The 19,156-nt window shown below is 51.3% G+C and overlaps 1 protein-coding gene across 1 annotated transcript in view; it reads right to left on the minus strand.

Moving 5' to 3' along the window:
* Positions 1-19,156, minus strand: part of GRIN2B (glutamate ionotropic receptor NMDA type subunit 2B) — a 107,526-nt gene that overhangs the window by 63,950 nt on the left and 24,420 nt on the right. Inside the window, exon 3 of the mRNA XM_038768051.1 lies at positions 18,017-18,445. Within this exon, the coding sequence (XP_038623979.1) occupies positions 18,017-18,427 (411 nt within the window). The 5' untranslated portion in view covers positions 18,428-18,445. The remainder of the gene's footprint in view (positions 1-18,016; positions 18,446-19,156) is intronic.

A 19,156-nucleotide genomic window follows, 5' to 3' on the forward strand; every position in this document is an offset into this window, starting at 1 on the left:
ACTTGGGAAGTACAAGTTGGCAACATATAGAGACAGTCCCTACCCAACAGTGGGCTCACAGTCTCTTCCAAGCTCTTAGTGCAGTGTTCTGCACATAGTAAGTGCTCAATAAATACCAATGACTGATTGATTGACAGGTACCATCATCATCGTTAGGTATATCATTACCCATCAGAGCTGCAGGAGGGTATAAATAATAATAGTAATTATGGTATTTGTTAAGCGCTTACTATGTGCCAGGCACTGTACTAAATGCTGGAGTGGTTACAAGCAAATCAGGTTGGACACAGTCCCTGTCCCATGTGGGGCTCACAGACTTAAACATAAAGGAAGATGTTCATTCCAGAGATGGCCGATGGGTTCACAAGAGAGGCTGGGCATGGGCACTGGCAGAATCGGGCCCAGAAGCCTTTAGAGGGGCAAGGCACTGCGCTGAGATTTGGGCATCACCAGAGCTGGTTTCCATAGCACTGCCATAGAAACAGCTCCTGCTAAGCAAAGCCCTCCAGCCCCTCCAGAACTGAAGCATCTTTCTCCTTTTCTCTCTCCTTACACCCACCTCCCTATCACATGACTCCACCCCCCCATCCCACCCCCCAAAACAAATCACTAAAGGGCCAGGCTAAGTTCTGGCTTCCATGCGGAAGATGCTTCGGTGTCCTCAGAAGATAAGAAAAGAAATTAGCGTGTTTGTCCTATCGCGCCATTAGAGACAAAAGAAGAACTTAAGCCCCCCTAAACCGGAGTCCGAAACTGTGCCGAAATCCAACTCTTGCCAAGTGACATATTAACGGAGACGGCCGGAGAAGAGACGCCTTGGGTTCGCTAATCTTCCTTGGACTGCCTAGGATGGCAGCATCCAAACGTGAAAAATTTAATTAATCATTAGACGGAGAACACACTGCCTTCTCTCTTCTCAGCCTCCGCTCTCCCCCTCCTCCCGCCTCCCTCTCTCAGGGCCAGTTTTGCTTCTGGTTCTGGGCTCACGCTGGCACCGTCTTGGGCAGAGAACTCTTAGAAAGGGGTGGAAAGATCGCCGGCGGAAGATTCACCCGAGCCTCTCTCCCTCCATCTCAGAGCGTGAGGCCTGTGTCAGACGAGTACCGTTCCAGCTGATTCTCCTGTCCCCACCCCACCCCTTAGCACAGCATTCGGCATGGGGGAGGCGCTTATTAAATACCATTATCCTCGGTACTATTTTTCCCCATGACGGAAGCACTTCCTTCCCACTCCCATCCCTTGGGAGAGGCAATTAGCCAACAGAGATGGCCAGCTGACCGAGACTCAACAGACAGTCAGCCATCTGGAGAGATGTCCACTGGCCAAGACCTGGCCGATCCCAAGGGGCTGAGACCCGTTACCCAGATGAGGCTCGGGAATTGATCAGAGTGGCCAATAAGTCTGCGGGCGAGGCAGAAGGACCCAGGCCTGGGCCACCGGGCTAAGGATCAGGAATCTTCCAGTTAATTGTTGGTTCTCTTTTTCTTGTGTGATTTCTTAAGTGCTTAGTATGTGCCAGGCACATATACTAGCTACTCTTACCACTACCAGTGCTGATACTATCAATCTTTACTGAGTGCTTATCACATGTGGAGCCCTGCACTAAGTGCTTGGGAGAGGACAATACAACAGGATTAGCAGATTTGTTCCCTGCCCCAAATAAGCTTACAGTCTAGCCTAGAGAAAATGGTTCTCACTCTTCCTTCCTGAGCTCCCAAGAAGCAGATGGATCTGGAGCAGACCGGGAGGGGAACATTCCCTGGCCTTCTGAATTCTCCGCGTGCTTCTCTGTTGAAGGAGCGGCGGGGTGATTTCTGTGTGTTTCTTTCCCTGAGGTGGAGAAGCACCTTGGAGTCAGAGGTCCTGAGTTCCAATCCCTGCTGTGTGACCCTGGGTAAGTCACTTCACTTCTCAGTGCTTCAGTTACTTCATCTGTAAAATGGGGATTAAATTCCGTTTTCCCTCTTTCTTGGACTACGAGTCCCATGTGGGACAGGGAACTGTTCTTGATTGACTTGTATCTATCCCAGTGCTAGAACATTGCTTGACACGTAGTAAGCGCTTAACAAATACCATTAAAAAAAAGAGAGGTGACAGGGCTTCACTGTGAACATTTGTCTGATGGATAATCTGACACTTGGAACGCTCCCAGATTTTTCATTAAATTAACACAAACCTGGGAACAGGGCCAGAAGACCATCGGTGTCCAGAGCTCTTTACCAGGGAAGACAAGAAAGGTGTCCTGAAGCCATGTCGGGAAGACTCTAAAAGGTATGGATCACTCCAAGATTGCACAACTCCATAATAGTGATGATTAGGGTACTTATTAAGCATGTACCATGTGCCCAGCAATGTACTGAGCACTGGGGTAGACGTAAGATGATCAGGTCAGTCACAGACCCTGTCCCACATGGGGCTTATGGTCAAAGTAGGAGGGAGAACAATGATTGAGTCCCCATTTTACAGTTGAGAAAATGGAGGCCCAGAGAAGTGAAGCGACTTGCCCAGCAATGCCACCCAGCAGGCATGTGACAGAGCCGGGATTAGGACCCAGGTCCTCTGATTCTCAGGCCCACACTCTTTCTGCTAGGCCACGCTGCTTCTCCTCGTCAGGCTTGAAGGGTGGTCATTCACCCAGTTTCATACCCGACGGTCCAACCGTCAGCTGCTCTTCCTCCTGTTTGGCCACCCTTCCTTCCCATCCTCTTGGCCCATTGGGTTCCACAGCTCAGAAGCAGCGCCTACATTTTGGGAAAGCGGGGAGAGGCCCACGAAGGCCCCGGAGTGTCAAGAAGCCTGAGGCCCGCCCCCCCGCCACCCCGGCAGGTGGCAGTCTCTAGGGTCTGCAGCCTCCCTAGGGCTTCCATGTGGCATCATTGCATTTTTGTCACAAAACCTGGTAGTCCACGTGACTCCCTCCCGCCACTTCCAGTAGCTCACAGGGCATCTGGGATCTGCGATGTCGCTGGGAGCCACGGTGCCAACGTGTGAATCCCGGAGCCTGGGGCCTGTCCCTGCCACTCTGGGCCACGCCCTCCACCTCTACCTGTCCATCAGAGCGGCCCCACCCACCCACTGGGACCCAAGATGGCAACCGAGGCTTCCGACGTCAAGAGAGGAAGGAGCAAAAACGAGTGAGATGCTCATGAAAAGAACAGCGGGAACCTGTCCTGATTTGGAGAAGCAGGCCTCGTTGCCATGGCAACACCAAATCTCCCCATAGCAGCCGGGCCTGCCTTTAAACATAACATTAAATAGTTCAACCCCTCGCTGTCCGAAGGACGAGCACGACTCCGGGTCTGTCTACTGGGGAGGGAGTCCAAGGGAGATGGTGAGTTTTCAACTCCTCTCCCTGCAGGCCCTTTCCTCTCTCCTATCTTCCCTTCGTCCTCTGAGGAGCTGGCTGCATTTTGGAATGCAAAATCTACTTTCTACCACCAACCTGAGGACTTCAATCAATTGTATTTATCGAGTGCTTACTGCGTGTGCAGAGCACTGTACTAAGGGAAAGTTCAATACAGCAATATAACAGAGCTGGTGGATGCATTCCCTGCCCACAATGAATTTACAGTCTAAAGGGACAAGCTTACTGTCTAAAGGTCTTGACCCACATTTTCCCTGCAGGGGGACTTCGTGGGCCCTGCTGCGCTGAGGGCAGCCAGGCAAGAATGACAGCCCTTCCTTCCTCCCTTCCCACAATACCCTCCTCCTCCTCGTCCTCCCTCTCTGAGCCCTGACGCCATTTGGGAAGCAGCTGAGCAACGGTTGACGGAAATTCTCGGGGCGTGGGATTCATTCTGCCCTCGCCATCGCTAGTTAGTTATTCCAAACGGGCCTTCCACCCTTTCCACTAGATTATTCCAAGCGACAAAACCGAGGTCCCCTCAGAGAGTCGACGCCGGATGGGAGAATGAGGAGAAGGAGCGGCAGTGGGCTACCCAAAAGGCTATTGTTCACGGAACTGGAACTGTGAAACCGAAAGCCGGAAGGGCAGTGAAAGCCTGCTAAGATCCCGGGGAAACATAGCTATAGATGAGGAACTGGGAGTCAACTGCTGAGGGCAGACCAGCGTGGCACACTGCTCTCAAGAAGGGAGTGTCTCTCTGAGAGATGAGGAGGCAAAAGAGAAAACGGCGGCAGACGCCACAAACACCAAATGAGGCAACGCAACTAGGGATGGCTTTGGCATGGGCTCGATGCTTGCCTTTCTGGCCAGAGCTGCATCCATAGGTCAACTTTACCATCACTGGTGTCTCCGATCCCTCAGTTAATCCGTTGTATTTACTGAGCACTTACTATGTGCAGAGCCCTGGACTGAGTGCTGGGGAGAGTGCAGTACAGTTGGTAAACAAGAGGCCTGCATCTTCTCTGAATACAGCGGGCGACTCCCTCTGGTTAGTCTCTGAGCCCTTTCAAGCTCTGTTCCCTTCTAGCTCCTTACTTCTTGATGGTCTTCATGAGGTAGTGCCCCAGAATCTCCCCCCTCCACCCCAAAATCTGGGCAGGGACTGGCCCTTGGCTGGTGAAGATCTCTGATTTGTTTGGATTAATAAGGGCACGATTGGTGTTCACAGAAAGCTAGCCTGTGCCCCATCTCAAACAATTAATCAATCAATAGTATTTATTGAGCTCTTATTGTGTGCAGAGCACTATACTAAGCCCTTTGAAAAGTACAAAATAACAATCTAGTAGACACATTCTCTGCTCACAGCAAGCTTACAGGCTAGAGGGGAAGACAGACATTAATATAAATAAATTATGGATATGTACATAAGTGCTGTGCGGCTTGGAGGGGGGATAAATAAAGGGAGTAAGTCAAGGCAATGCAGAAGGGAGTGGAAGAAAAGGAAAAGGGAGTTTAGTCAGCAAAGGTCTCATGGAGGAGATGTACCTTCAGTAAGCCTTTGAAGGAGGGGAGAATGATTGTCTGTTGTGAAAGAGAGAGGGCATTCCAGACCAGAGGCAGGATGAAGCGAGAGGTCGGCGGCAAGGAAGGTGAGATCGAGGTGCATTAGAGGAGTGAAGTGTGCAGGCTGGGTTGGAGTAGGAGAGCAGCGAGGTGAGACAAGAGGGAGCAAGGCAATCGAGTACTTTAAAGCCGGTGGTAAGGAGTTTCTGTTTGATGCGGAGGTGGATGGGCAACCACTGGAAGTTCTTGAGGAGCGGAGAAACATGGACTGATTGTTTTTATAGAAAAATGAACCAGGCAGCAGAGTTAAGTATGGACTGAAGAGGGGAGAGACAGGAGGCAGGGAGGTGAGCAAGGAGCCTGATACAGAAATTAAGGCGGGATAGGATAAGTGCTTAGATTAACAAGGTAACAGTTTGGTTGGAGAGGACAGGGTGGATTTGAATAATGTTGTGAAGGTGGGACCGACAGGATTTAGTGATAGACTGAGTATGTGGGTTGAATGAGAGAATGCCAAGGTTATGGGCTTGTGAGAGAGGAAGGATGATGGAGCCGTCTACAGTGATGGGAAAGTTACGGGGAGGACAGGGTTTCGGTGGGAAGATAAGAAAGTTCTGTTTTAGACATGTGAAGTCTGAGGTGACGGGAGGACATCCAAGTAGAGATGTCTTGAAGGCAGGAAGAAATGTGAAACTGCAGTGAGATCAGGGCTGGAGATCTAGATTTGGGAATCATCTGCATAGAGATGGTAGTGGAAGCCTGGGAGCAAATGAGTTCTCCAAGGAGTGGGTGTAGATGGAGAATAGAAGGGGACCCAGAACTCAACCTTGAGAGACCCCCCACAGTTAAGGGGTGGGCGGCAGAGGAGGAGCCCGCAAAAGAGACTGAGAATGAGCAGTCAGAGAGATGGGAGGAGAACCGGGAGAGGACAGCATCAGTGAAGCCTAGTTTGGATAATGTTTCTAGGAGAAGGGGTTGGTCGACAGTGTCAAAAGCAGCTGAGGGGTTGAGGAGGATTAAGATGGAGTAGAGGCCATTTGATTTGGCAAAAAGGAGATCATTAGTGATCTTTGAGAGGACAGTTTCTGTGTAGTGAAGGGGACTGAAGCCAGATAGCAGGGGGTCAGGGAGGGAATTGGAGGAGAGGAACTCGAGACAGCAGGTGTAGAAAACTCACTCAAGGAGTTTGGAGAAGAATGGTAGGAGGGAGATGGGGCGATAACTAGAGGGGGCTGTGGGGTCAAGGGAGGGGTTTTTTTTTAGGATAGGGGAAACATGGGTGTGTTAGAAAGTAGTGGGGAAGAAGCCATTGGAGAGCGAACAGTTGAAGATGGTGGTTAAGGAGGGAAAAAGAGAGTGGACAAATGTTTTGATGAAATGTGAAGGGATGGGGTCAGATGCACAGATGAAGGGGTTGGATTTGGAGAGAAGTCAGGAGATTTCCTCTAGAGATACTGCTGAGAAAGATGGGAGAGTTGAAGGAGGAGCAGGAGGAGAGAGGGATTGGTGAGGGGCAGGGGAGATTTAGGGAGATCACGCCTGATAGCTTCAATTTTCTCAATAAAGTAGGTGGCCAGGTGATTAGGGGTAAGAGATGGGGGAGGCGGGGAGATGGAGGTTTGAGGAGGGAGTTTAACATCTGGAACAATTGGCGAAGGCAATAGGCGAAGGTGTCAATAAGGATGGAGAAATAATTTTGCCAGGCAGAGGGGAGGGCAGAATTAAAGCACATAAGGACTGATAGGAAGTGAGCATCCTTTGCATTTGATGTTTTACTTTTCGGGGGCCACGCCTTCCTTCACCTCTGAGTTCTGACACATCCCCAAAGCCCCCCAGACCTGGGAGCAGAACCCAATGGCTTTGGAGCATTTTGGGCTGGGGAAGCGGGGTGAGGTACCACCAGAGAAGTGATCTAGGACCAGCCAGATGCAGCGTGAGAAGCAGCATGGCATAGCGGAAAGAGCACGGGCCTGGCCAAGCGCTTAGTACAGCGCTCTGCACACAGTAGGTGATCAATAAATACAATTGAATGAATGAATGAATGAATGGGAGTCAGAGGACCTAGGTTCTAATCCCAGCTCTGCCACTTTTCTGCTGTGTGACCTTGGGCATATCACTTCACTTCTCTGTGTCTCAGTTCCCTCATCTCCAAAATGGGGATCGAATACCTGTTCTCCCTCCTAGACTCTGAGCCCTATATGGGAGTTGATTACCTTGTCTTGCATATCATAAGAGCTTACAAATATCAAGGATCGCAGCTTTGAAGGCCTTCCGCAAAATGGCACATGTGATGTCATCCCGACGTCATGTGTGTTCTATCACACGGGCCTCCCCATCCCACACAGAGGAGAACGGGCAGTGGCCGCCCTGAGTGGAAAGCCCATCCCTGCAATCACACGGAAAAGTGGTTAGAGAGAAAACTGGGATTGCAAGGGTTTTTTGCCCGATAAACACTCTTTGTTAAGCAAAACCAACAACCCATTCCCACAAAGTGGCCAGGCCTGCCCAGGGAGATCAGCAGAATTTGAAGGCGCATTGGAAAAAACCCCCACTGGCAGGGAGAGCAGTAAATAGCATCAATCTGGATAATATAAACCAGGAAGCCGTGCCAGGATATGCATTAGGTCAGTTTACAACATTCCTCCTTGAGAGACGTCAACGATACAGTGATGCATAAGTGAAAATCACAAATGTTTCAGCTCTCTGGCAAAAGAGTTCCCAGGCAGCAACAAAATAATAATAATAATAATAATAATAGTATTTGTGAAGTGCTTACTATGTGCCAGGCACTGTAGTTAGTGCTGGATCAAACCGAGAGCCCCAGTGAACCCCACCCTAATCTCCCAGGAGGGGCGGGAAATATGTGAACTATTTATTTATGAAGCCCTTACCCGCTGCTCAGCGCTGTGGTGATCCACAGTATTTTTTGAGTGGCTTTATGGAAAGCACTGGATTAAGCACGAGGGAGAGTCAAATAGAAATAGTGAACATGATCCCCCTGGCCACGAGGACCTTAAACTCTATTAAGCAGCATGGTGTAGTGGATAGAGCACTGGCCTGGGAATCAGAAGGTCATGGGTTCTAATTCTAGCTCTGCCACTTCTCTGCTACGTGTTGCTTCTCCGTGCCTCAGTTATCTCATCTATAAAATGGAGATTAGGACTGTGAGTCCCAAGTGGAACAGGGATTGTGTCCAGCCTGATTTCCTCGTATCTATCCCAGTGCTTAGAACAGTGCTTGGCACATAGTGAGCACTTAACAAATGCCATTTTTTTTTATGTGCAGAGCACTGGACTGAGTGCTTGGGAGTGTCCTGTAGAGTCAGTAGATATGATCCCTGTCCTCGAGGAGCTGACGGCCTAGCAGATCATCCAGTTGTACATTTTACAGTCTTCCTGAGACCGGGTGAAGTCAGGGATTTAGGGGATGGTAACCCCGCCCCCAAATCCCCATTCTCACCTACATACCAACTTGTCCTCAGACTCATCCCTCATGGGGTGGCTGGCGATGGCCCCTTAAAACCGGACCATGAGATACTCACAGTGTCACATCCACCGGCTTTGCGGATGTCTCCCAAGTTGCCCAGAACGTAGGGCATTTCTCTGAGGGTCCGGACACCCCCGACCTCGCTCTGGAATCGTAACGTCCCCACCCCGGGTTCCCGCAAACACAGGCACCAGGTCTGAGCCACAGCCCTCGACGGCAGGAGTGGCGGCAGAGGGAAGCCAGACGCTAACCATTGGGAGATGGCCACCAGAGGGTCCAGGCCCTGGCTGCTGGGGGCGGGTGGGGGTGGGTGAGTTGGCATGGCCACTCCTTCCATAAAAGCTTCAGCTCCTGGAGGCCCTCAGCCCTGGCGAGCAGCTGGTGTGGTGAGGCTACTCAGGGAGATGTCTACCCTATGTATCTTGTGTACACTGTTTACCCTGCCCTAGTCCAGGGTAGACAGTGGGGGCTCCAGGTTCCCCCTGAATGGAGGAGGGCAGCAGTCTGTAGGCCCTGATCTGTGAGGGAAGTCCGGTCCCAAAACCTGTCCCCGAGCCGGCCCTGGCCCTCGTTGCCCCATCAGAACTGGCCCGATGCCGCTCGAGACCCGGCAAGGAGCCACACGCGGCCCCGTCGCAGACGGACGCAGGTGGCCAGTAAAGCTCCGTCATCAGCCCGGGTTCCAGCTCGGACTGCGTCAGGGCCAGGAGTGGGCAAGCGTGTTTCCAGGCTCCTGTTCCTTGGTGGGGGCCCAGGGGTGGGGGAATGGGGGCTAAAGGCCCAGCCCTGAGAGGTCTAGTCCATTTTCCAAAATCCTCCTGGGAGCAGCAGTCCGGGGGCCTGCCCAGAGTGGTCCGCCTGCCCTTCGGTGCCCAGGCCTCAGCTGGTCTTGAGGGACCTGGCAGCCTGGGCCAGGGCAGTGAGGAAACTGGCTTCTAATAGTAATTACAAGTAGCACAATTATTAAGCATTATATGCCAAGCACTGAGAAGCAGTAGACCAGACTTATCATGTATGACCTCACGTGTGCATACTCGTCAGAATCTAGTGTTGCCTATTAGAAAGAGCCCAGACCTGGGAGTTAGAAGGATCCGGGTTCTAATCCCAGCTCTGCCACTTGTCTCGACAAGTCACTTCACTTCTCAGTGTCTCAGTTCCCTCATGTAAAATGGGGATTAAAACTGTGGGATATGGACTGTGTCCAACCTGACTAGCTTGTGCTTAGCAAAGTGCCTGGCACAGAGTAAGCACTTAAATACAATTTTATGGAAAAAACGCACTGTTCTAAGTGCTGGACTGGATACGAGTTAATCAGCACAGACACAATCCCTGCCCTACGTGGGGTTTACAGTCTAAGAAGGAGGGAAACCAGGTATTGCATCCCCATTTTACAACTGAGGAAACTGAGGCATAGAGAAGTCAAATAACTTGTCCTATGAAAAAAGGCAACAAGGGGCAGAGCCGGGATTAGAATCGAGGTCCTCTGACTCCCAGGCCTGAGCTTATTCCACTAGGCCATGCTAGATTCTGACCAGCAAGCACCAGTGAAGACACACGCCACACATCTGGTTTCCAACCTGAGGCCATGACGTCCTACACACACCATCTTGTGGAACGTCACCGGTGTCACCTGATCTCAGAGAGGAACTCAGTCAGGGGAGCTATGGGCTGAGGGTGCCCGCAGCCAATAATGGAAACACCGGACATAAAGAAGTCCGCGGGACGGGGGCGGCGGGAGACAGACCAGCTGACAACAGGATGGATGACTGCCTTGGCCACCTGTTCCTCAGTCAGACACTTGTGTCTATCCCAGCACTTAGTTCAGAGCCTGGAACATAGTAAGCGCTTACCAAATACCAAATATAAACCCCAGATGTTTTAATCATAGAGGTTTCTGACCATAGGGAGAGATATCAGATGGTGTCTCATGGCCTGAGTGTGTTAAGTCTCTTTTCAGCAGTTTCCCGTGGGCCCTCTCAAAAGTCATTCCCAGCCCATATGAGTTTTCCCTTTCCTTAATAATAATGATGGCGTTTATTAAGCGCTTACTATATGCAAAGCACTGTTCTATGTGCTGGGGAGGTTACAAGGTGATCAGGTTGTCCCATGGTGGGCTCACAGTCTTAATCCCCATCTTACAGATGAGATAACTGAGGCACAGAGAAGTGATTTGCCCAAAGTCACATAGCTGACAAGTGGCGGAGCCGGGATTTGAATCCATGACCTCTGACTACAAAGCCCGGGCTCTTTCCACTGAGCCACGCTGCTTCTCTGCTTCTTAACATCAGGAGCCTCTCACCCCTGCTCCTCGGGACAGGCCCCTCCACCGCAGTTCCCCCTACTGAGTGCCAGGGCTCGGAGGCGGCCCCCATGTTCACAGGGGCCTGGAGAAGGTGGAGGTCATGGGTCATGGTGTCTGCCCCACCTCTCCCCCACCCCCCAGGACACGCTCTGAGGTCGGGTGTCCTCAGGCAGACTTCTGCCCAACCCTGCATGTGAAATCATCGTGTTACCCTGTTGTGTCCAGCCTCATGTGGGCATGCAAAATCCCGTGGGTCTGGAGGTTCAGTACCAACTGAGGGTCTGTGGGAGGCATCTGTGGATCAGTCATGCCCCCTGGGGATCCCAGGTAATTGAAGAACCCATTATTAATAATAATAATAATGGTATTTGTTAAGCGCTTACTATGTGCCAAGCACTGTTCAAAGCACTGGGGTAGATACAGAGTGAGCAGGTTGTCCCATGTGGGACTCACACTTTTAATCCCCATTTTACAGATGAGGTAACTGAGGCACAGAGAAGTTAAGTGACTTGTCCAAGGTCACACAGCAGACAAGTGGCGGAGGTGGGATTAGAACCTGGGTCCCCTGATTCCCAGGCCCGGACTCCTTTCACGAGGCTGCACTCTTTCTCAGGAAGGCTGCAGTCCCCTAGGGGACCCCTTGGACCAGGTCCATGGTCCAACGTAAAACTCGCAGGCCTGGACGCTGGGTCTGTCATCCCATCCTAGGGGAGATAGGGATGCTGCAAATCTCCACCCACTGCTTCCCCGTTCCGCCCCGTGGCTTAGTGGATAAACCATGGGCTTGGGAGTCAGAGGCCGTGGGTTCTAATCCCAGCTCTGCCACTTATCAGCTGCATGACTTTGGGCAAGCCACTTCACTTCTCTGTGCCTCAGTGACCTCATCTGTAAAATGTGGACTAAGAATGTGAGCCCCACATGGGACAACCTGATAACCTTGTGTCTCTCCCAGCATTTGGAACAGTGCTTGGCACATAGTAAGCGCTTAACAAATAACATTATAGTTATTATTATTACCCCACTCTGCTCCGAGCAGCTCAGGTGACCCTGGGCCCCCCTGAAAAGGGGAGCTAGAACTTGTTGCTTTACTTGGACTGAATAAAGCCCTCTAAGATGAGCAATAACGTCAACCTACATCTCTCCCTCGATGAATAAGAAATGAATGCTGAGATATAAAATTAGCATTTCTAACCGCACACACACACATACACAGGAACACATATTTTCACTGGGGGCCAGGGAGTGAGTGGGGGTGTCACGTGGGCGAGGGGCTTTGGTGATACACAAATCATTTTCTATTCGGGTCTCCCTCATTTACCTTTAGGAAGGTTCCTGGGGAAGCTCATTGTTTGCCCAAGTCTGAACTGCATTGTCCGTGATCTCTTAAAGCTTTGGGTCCTCTCCCCAGCCATCTGGCTACGAATGGCCCAAATCTTCCAAGTGGCCGGTCCGGGGCTCCGCCCGCAGTTGGTGGTAAGTTCCAAGTGGCCAGGGATCATATCTAGGTGCAGAACACTGGCCTAAGCACTTGGGAGAGTCCAATAGATTTAGTAGATAAGATCGTAGCCGGTTGCAGAGCACTGGACCAGAAAGGCTTGGGAGAGTTCAAAAAAGGGTTTGTATACTTAGTTCCTGCCCTTAACAAAGTACTGTATATTGTATACAAAGCACTTTTACTGAGTGTTTGGGCGAATACAATAAAGTTGGCTTAGCGTTCTTGGCCTCAAGGAATCTGCTAAGTGCAGATCACTTGTCCGAGCACTTTTTAATGTTACTTGCTAAACGCTTATTATGAGCCAGGCACTGTACTAAGCCCTCATTTCCTTTTCTCCCACTCCCTTCTGCATGGCCCTGACTTGATCCCTTTATTCACCTCTCCCCACCCCCTCATACACCACCCCCCAACCCCTCAGCACTTTCGTCCATATCTGTGATTTATTTATTTATTTATTCATATTAATGTCTGTTTCCCCCTCTAGACTGTAAACTCATTGTGGGTAGGGAATGCGTCCGTTATATTTTTGTGTTATCCCATCCAAAGCACTCAGTAATAATAATAATAATAATAATGCTATTTGTTAAGCACTTACTATGTGCAAAGCACTCTGCACCCAGTAAGCACTCAATAAATACTGATTTGATTAATTGAAGCTAATCAGGTTGGACACAATCCTTGTCCTCCACAGGTCTCACGCTCTTAATCCTCAATTTTTACAGTTGAGATGAGGCACAGAGAAGTGAAGTGACTTGCCAAAAGTCACACAGCAGACAAGCAGCAGAGCCGGGTCCTTCTGATTTCCAGGCCTGTGCTCCACTTGAGAGAATACTGCGGAGTTAGTAGTCCTGGTTCCTGCCCTCAAGGGGTTTACAAACAGAAGGACTAGCCTATCAGCCTGAATTCTGGACACTGAGACTCAAGAAGCCAGTGGATTCTGTCTGGTGATTTAGTTTGACCCTGTCCTCCTCTGCATTGTGGGTCACTATGTTCCTCTCCTCTCCCACAAAAATAATAATCATGCTATCTGCCCGGCGCGTCTTATTATGTGAAAAGCAGTGTGGCTCAGCGGAAAGAGCACAGGTTTTGGAGTCAGAGGTCGTGGGTTCAAATTCCAGCTCTGCCACGTCTGCTGTGTGACCTTGGGAAAGTCACTTAACTTCTCTGAGCCTCAGTTACCTCATCTGTAAAATTGGGATTAAGACTGTGAGCCCCACGTGGGACAACCTGATCACCTTGTATCCCCCCCAGCGCTTAGAACAGTGCTTTGCACATAGTAAGCGCTTAATAAATGTCATCATTATTAATATTATTATGTGCCAGGCATTGTACTAAGCACGGGGGTGGATACAAACTAATCAGGTTGGACACAGCCCCTGTCCCACATGGGGCTCACAGTCTAAGGGGGAGGGAGAATAGGTATTTTATCCCCATTTTAGAAAGGAGGAAACTGAGGCACAGAAAGGTGATTTTCTCAAGGTCACACAGCAGGCTAGAAGCAGAGCTGGGATTAGAATCCTGCTCTCCCTGCTTCTCACCAATGGGAGGGTCTTTCCCCCAGGAGCTTTGCCCACTCCACTTTGTCCTCCATCTGGGCCCCTCCTCCTATTCCCTTGGCATCTTCCCACCCAAGAAGCCCACCCCCCGGCCTTCCAGAGCGCTGGGGTGGAAGTGGCCTTCCCTTGGCAGGGGCCCAAAAGCCAGGGGGAGCTGGATAATTAAAACATTTCAGTAATTACTCTCCCACACTGACAAAAAAACGGAGACCTGCACATCGAGCTCCTGAAACCCCAAGAGTCGGGAAGGAGGCTAAAGAGAAGATGAAACGGAAAGTGACACGGAGTGCAGGGGAAGAATGATAGCCCCAAGGAGTGGGGGACAGAGAGACGAGGTCAGGGAGCAGGTCGAAAAGGCAAAGAAAGGGGGGGGTGGGAACCCAAAGGAGGGTCTATGGAAGATTTTAAATGGGGAGAGAGTTGCTACCCCTCCAGGCAGCAAGAATTAAATGGTAAATGGACAGCCCTCCCAAAACAGGGGTGCTTTAATCATGGCAATTATAAAGTGCTTGCAAGAGAATAACAATAAATTGTGGTATTTGTGAAGTGCTTAGGCTGGGCACTGAAGTAGATACAAGATGATCAGGTCAGACACAGTCCTCGTCCCACAGGGAGAACTGGGAGTTAATCCCCATTTTACAGTTGAGGAAACTGAAGCCCAGAGATGGGAAGTGGCTTGCCGGAGGTTGCACAAGAGGAAAGGGGCAGAGCCGGGATTAGAGCAGGTGTCTCCTGATGTGATGGTCAGCCCCTGCTCAGAAGCCAGCTACTCCCCCCGAGAGCTGCCCTTTCTACCCTCCTCTCCCAACCCCACCTTTCACCGACCACCCACATCAGCCAGTTGCCCTGTCCGGCCACCGAATGGACATCTGCGAGTGTGCAGACGAGTCCAGACAGAAGCATGGCACGGAAGTGGTGTGGTCTAGTGCAAAGAGCTGAGGCTGGGATTCAGAGGACATGAGTTCTAATGCCTACTCTGCCAAATGCTTGCTGTGTGACTTTGGGCAAGTCATTTCATTTCTCTGTGCCTCAGTTTTCCTGTTCTCCCTCTTACTTAGACTATGATCCCCATGTGGGATAGAGACTGTGTCCGACCTCATTTCACTTGTATCTGCACCAGGTCCTTAGAACAGTGTTTGACACATAGTAAACACTTAACAAATGTCGTTTTAAAAAAAAGGGCCTCTCACCATGGCTAAGTGTTCCCACAGGCTGGATCAGGAAGAGCAGAACGTAGGAGGGAGTTGAGGGGGGGTTGCCTTGGCCTCCATCGGGTTCATTCTGCTCCCCAAGACTTCATCAGCACCCCCCCTCCCCAGGCCTCTGGCATCGAGTTTCCCACAATGGTGGGTTGGGGGACTCTGGAACCACAGGGAGGCTTCATAGCAGATTGGGGCCCATTGACTGATTCAGGTGCGAGGCTCCATCCATTTACTGACTGGTTGACTGATTGATTGAGAGATGAGCAGCCTGGCCTAGTGGAAAGAGGCCAGGCTTGGGAGTCAGAGGACCTGGATTCTAATCCCAGCTCCACCAGTCCTCTGCTGTGTGATCAGGAGGGTGAAGAGGATGGAGGGGTGGGGGTGGCGGTCCAGAGAAGAGTCGTAACCGTGGTTCCAGGGGTGGAAAGTGAGTTCTGTGGGGAGAGACCGATGGGGAGAGGGTCTCAGGACCAGTCAACCCCCCAACCCAGGCCACAGAGCAGTTGTTGCAGCCATTCTTTCATTCTCTCTCTCTCTCTCTCTCCCCCCCTTCTCTCTCTCTCTCTCTCACACACAGACACACACACACACACACACACGAGCTCCTAGAGTTCCCCCCCTCCCCAAGTCTGATTCCCCCACCTCCGTCAAAAGGATTCAAATGATCCACCCTCCAGCCGCACCCCCTCCAACCACCCAAATCTAGTCACACATCTCCCTGTGACCCACTGGTGGCACGTTCCAAGTAGCCCAGGGACTACTTCTCCAGGAGTGTTGGCACCGGAGGGGCACCTTGGGGAGGCCGCGAGGAGACTGGCAGAATCCGCTCAGTCACTGGGGCGGCCGAGTGGGACCCAGCCAGGCCAACCTGGGGCTGCGGGCCTGGACTTCCAGCGGAATCTAGGGCAGCTCCCCGTGGCTCTGCAATGGGCCGACCACACTCCCCTCTGCACGTGGGAGAGGCAGGTGGGGCAGGTCTCTCCCGCGGCCACCCTCGCCACCTCCCAGCCCGTGGCCATCGCACAGGCTTGGCCGACCGTTCTATTTTAGGGCCTCCAGTGTGCAGCAGCATGCTCCGCCCGGTGACACTATTCACACACCTCCCTGAACCTTTGGTAGTGCATTCAGTCCCCCCAGAACCGAGCTGCTGTCCTGTTTTAACCTCCTCCTCCCCTCACCCTCCACGATCTGTCATTGTTTTGAGTCTGACTCCCCTCTTAGCTCCCTCAGGGCAGGGGATGTGAGTCTTACTGCTGGTGTACTTTCCTGTCGCTCAGTACAGTGCTGGGCCCTCAGAAGGCACTCAGTAAATGCCATTGATTGACTGATTGATAGTCTGGTCCAGACAGTGGTCCTTTACTTACAAAAATCCTTCCATTTTTTACTTAGTGTCTATACCTTAGTGTAGATGTTCCATTTTGCTCACCCCTCCTCCCTTAAAGCCAGGGCTCTACTCCCAGCTCTGCCACTTGCCTGCTGTGTGACCTGGGGTCAGTCACTTAACTTCTCTGAGCCTCAGGTTCCTCATCTGTAAAACGAGGATAAAAGGCCTGTCTCCTTCCTCGCTCAGACCATAAGCTCCCAGATGGTTAGTTTGTATCAATGCCTGCACTCAGTACAGTGTTTAGCACAAGGTAAGTGCTTAACACGTACCACAATTATCATCATTGCCTAAGCACTCCCTGTATATTCCATCCTTCTACCACGGCCTCTGAGACTCACCCAAGCTGCTCCCTGGGCATAAAAAAGTCCCCTTTCCATTTACTAAGTAACTGGTTCAAGTGCGAGAAGGAGACCACAGTGGTTACCATGGTGAGCCCGTTGATGGGTAGGGATCATCTCTGTATGTTGCCAACTTGTACTTCCCAAGTGCTTAGTACAGTACTCTGCACACAGTAAGCGCTCAATAAATGTGATTGAATGAATGAATGAATGAACCTACCTGCCGGTCTACACCCCTGGCACGATCTCCAGGTCACTTTGGTCCCAAAAAACCTCTGTGTGCTGTCTGCACTGTGTTTTCCCCGGCCCACCTACTTGCTCACCATACATATTGCTTCAGGGCGAACACCACCAGCAGAGAAAAGAGAACACGAGTGGCTCTGCACAAATCAACGTCACGTAAATCATCATCATCATCATCAATCATATTTATTGAGCACTTACTATGTGCAGAGCACTGTACTAAGCGCTTGGGAAGTACAAATTTGCAACATATAGAGACAGTCCCTACCCAATCGACTCCTTCCCGCAGGATTTCGGGCCCTAAGTTTTCATGACCCGACTGAGGTGCATCCTTCACTTACAATAGGAGACCTCATTATTGCCACAACACATCCACCTCCCAACAAGGAGAGGTTCTATCATTGCAGCATCATTTACACTACCAAGCGGCGGAAGACTCCCTGCCATCACTATCATTCCCGTGCCACATCCACTGCACACTGATGGGAGATTCCACCATCGATTAGATGCCTCATCCTTTACCCATTGATGAGGAAAATCATCCTCCCTTGACCTCATCCACCACCCAAGGATGGAATACTCCATCACCATTACTCCACATCCACCACACACCAATGAGAGATTCCATCATCACCATCATCCTTATGCTGTACCCACCATCCAGAGATGGAAAGCTCCATCATCACCACCATTATCACTCTGCCACATCCATCATGTTGCCACATGCACCATCCCTCAATGGGAGACTCCATCATCACTTGGCCACATCCGACACCCATCCCTCCCATTTCTAAACAACACCCCAGGGCCCCACCCCCTCCAGAATTCCAGAATCTCCAACACGCACAATCCCTTTCTCTCCTTTCCACCCCCAAGAACCCATTCTTGAGATTCAGGGCCTCTCACGGCACCTCTCCTATCAGACGACAACTCCTCTAAGGCAGGGAGCTTGGACTTTCTCTTTCACGAGCCCCTCCTGTCAGCCGGATGGGAATTCGGCAGACAGTTCAGGACCACCCAGCCGCCTCGCTCCCCCAGAACGTAGCTCCTTCCACCCCAACAGTCGCCTCGTCCATCGCTTCCCAGGGTGACCGGGCTCACCTTGTCCGCCATGATCATTGATGACCCTCCGTGGATGCCCAGGATGGGGGTGAGGGTCTGGGCGGAGATGAAATCGAGGATCTGGGCGATGGCCTCCTGGTCGGTGTCGTCAGCGAACACCACTCCCTGGATCTTCCGGTCGGACATGAGGTCGCAGATGCGGGTGATGATGCTCTTGGGGTCGGTCTCGTTCATGGCCACCAGCTCCACCCGGGGGACCACTGACAGGTGATGGAAGTCATCTTTCTCGTGGGCATCCTTGATGGCCACCTCGTCCGACGTCCCCACCAGGATGACCGCGATGCCGATGCTCGGGTGGCTCTTCTGGGCCCGGGTCCTGCCGCCCACCGCGGCCAGGACAGCCAACACCCACCACAACCTTGGAGAGGAGCGCTCGGCCCTGGTCTTCATCTTCGACTCTGACGCTCCCTGAAGAGACAGGCAGGACAGTGAGAGTTAGTTCAGTCAGACATGCGCAGAACTGCACCATTCTAGTAAGTCAGTCAATCGTATTTACTGGGCTCTTACTGTCTGCAGAACACTGTACTAAAGGCTGGGGAGAGTACAGTAAACAATAAACGGACGCATTCACATTCCCTGCCCACGGCGAGCTCACAGACTAGAAAGGGAATTTAATTGGGAGGGAGGACAGGTACTAAATCTCCATTTTACAGATGAGGAAACTGAGGAACAGAGAAGCTAAGGGACTTGCCCAAGGTCTCCCACAGCAAGCAAGAGGAGCAGCTAGGATTAAAAGCCAGGCCCTCTAACTCCCATGTCCAAGGTCTTTCCATTAGGCCATTCTATGTCCAAGCCAATCAATCAGAAAATCAATCGGGAGTAAGTATCCAGTTTCACTGAGGGCAAAGCATTTGGACTAGAGTGGTGGGCAAAAAGAAGACCGGAGTCACTTAGGCCAACCCAATTCTGAGTGTCACAAATAGCCCAGTGGGGTCAAGCAACCTTGGGTGAGACAAGATGGAGAAATCACAAGAGAGGATTTCAAGTGAGGAGACGGCATGTTGCAGAAAGGGGCGCGGGGGGGGGGGGCGTTGAAAGCGCATTGAAAATAAGCAAGTGCTGCAGCAGAGGGGAGCTCATTTCTCTGGGAGGGAATCTAATTTAGAGGCTTGTAATTGT

Source organism: Tachyglossus aculeatus, chromosome 27 (assembly GCF_015852505.1).
Source record: "Tachyglossus aculeatus isolate mTacAcu1 chromosome 27, mTacAcu1.pri, whole genome shotgun sequence".
Lineage (NCBI taxonomy): Eukaryota > Metazoa > Chordata > Mammalia > Monotremata > Tachyglossidae > Tachyglossus > Tachyglossus aculeatus.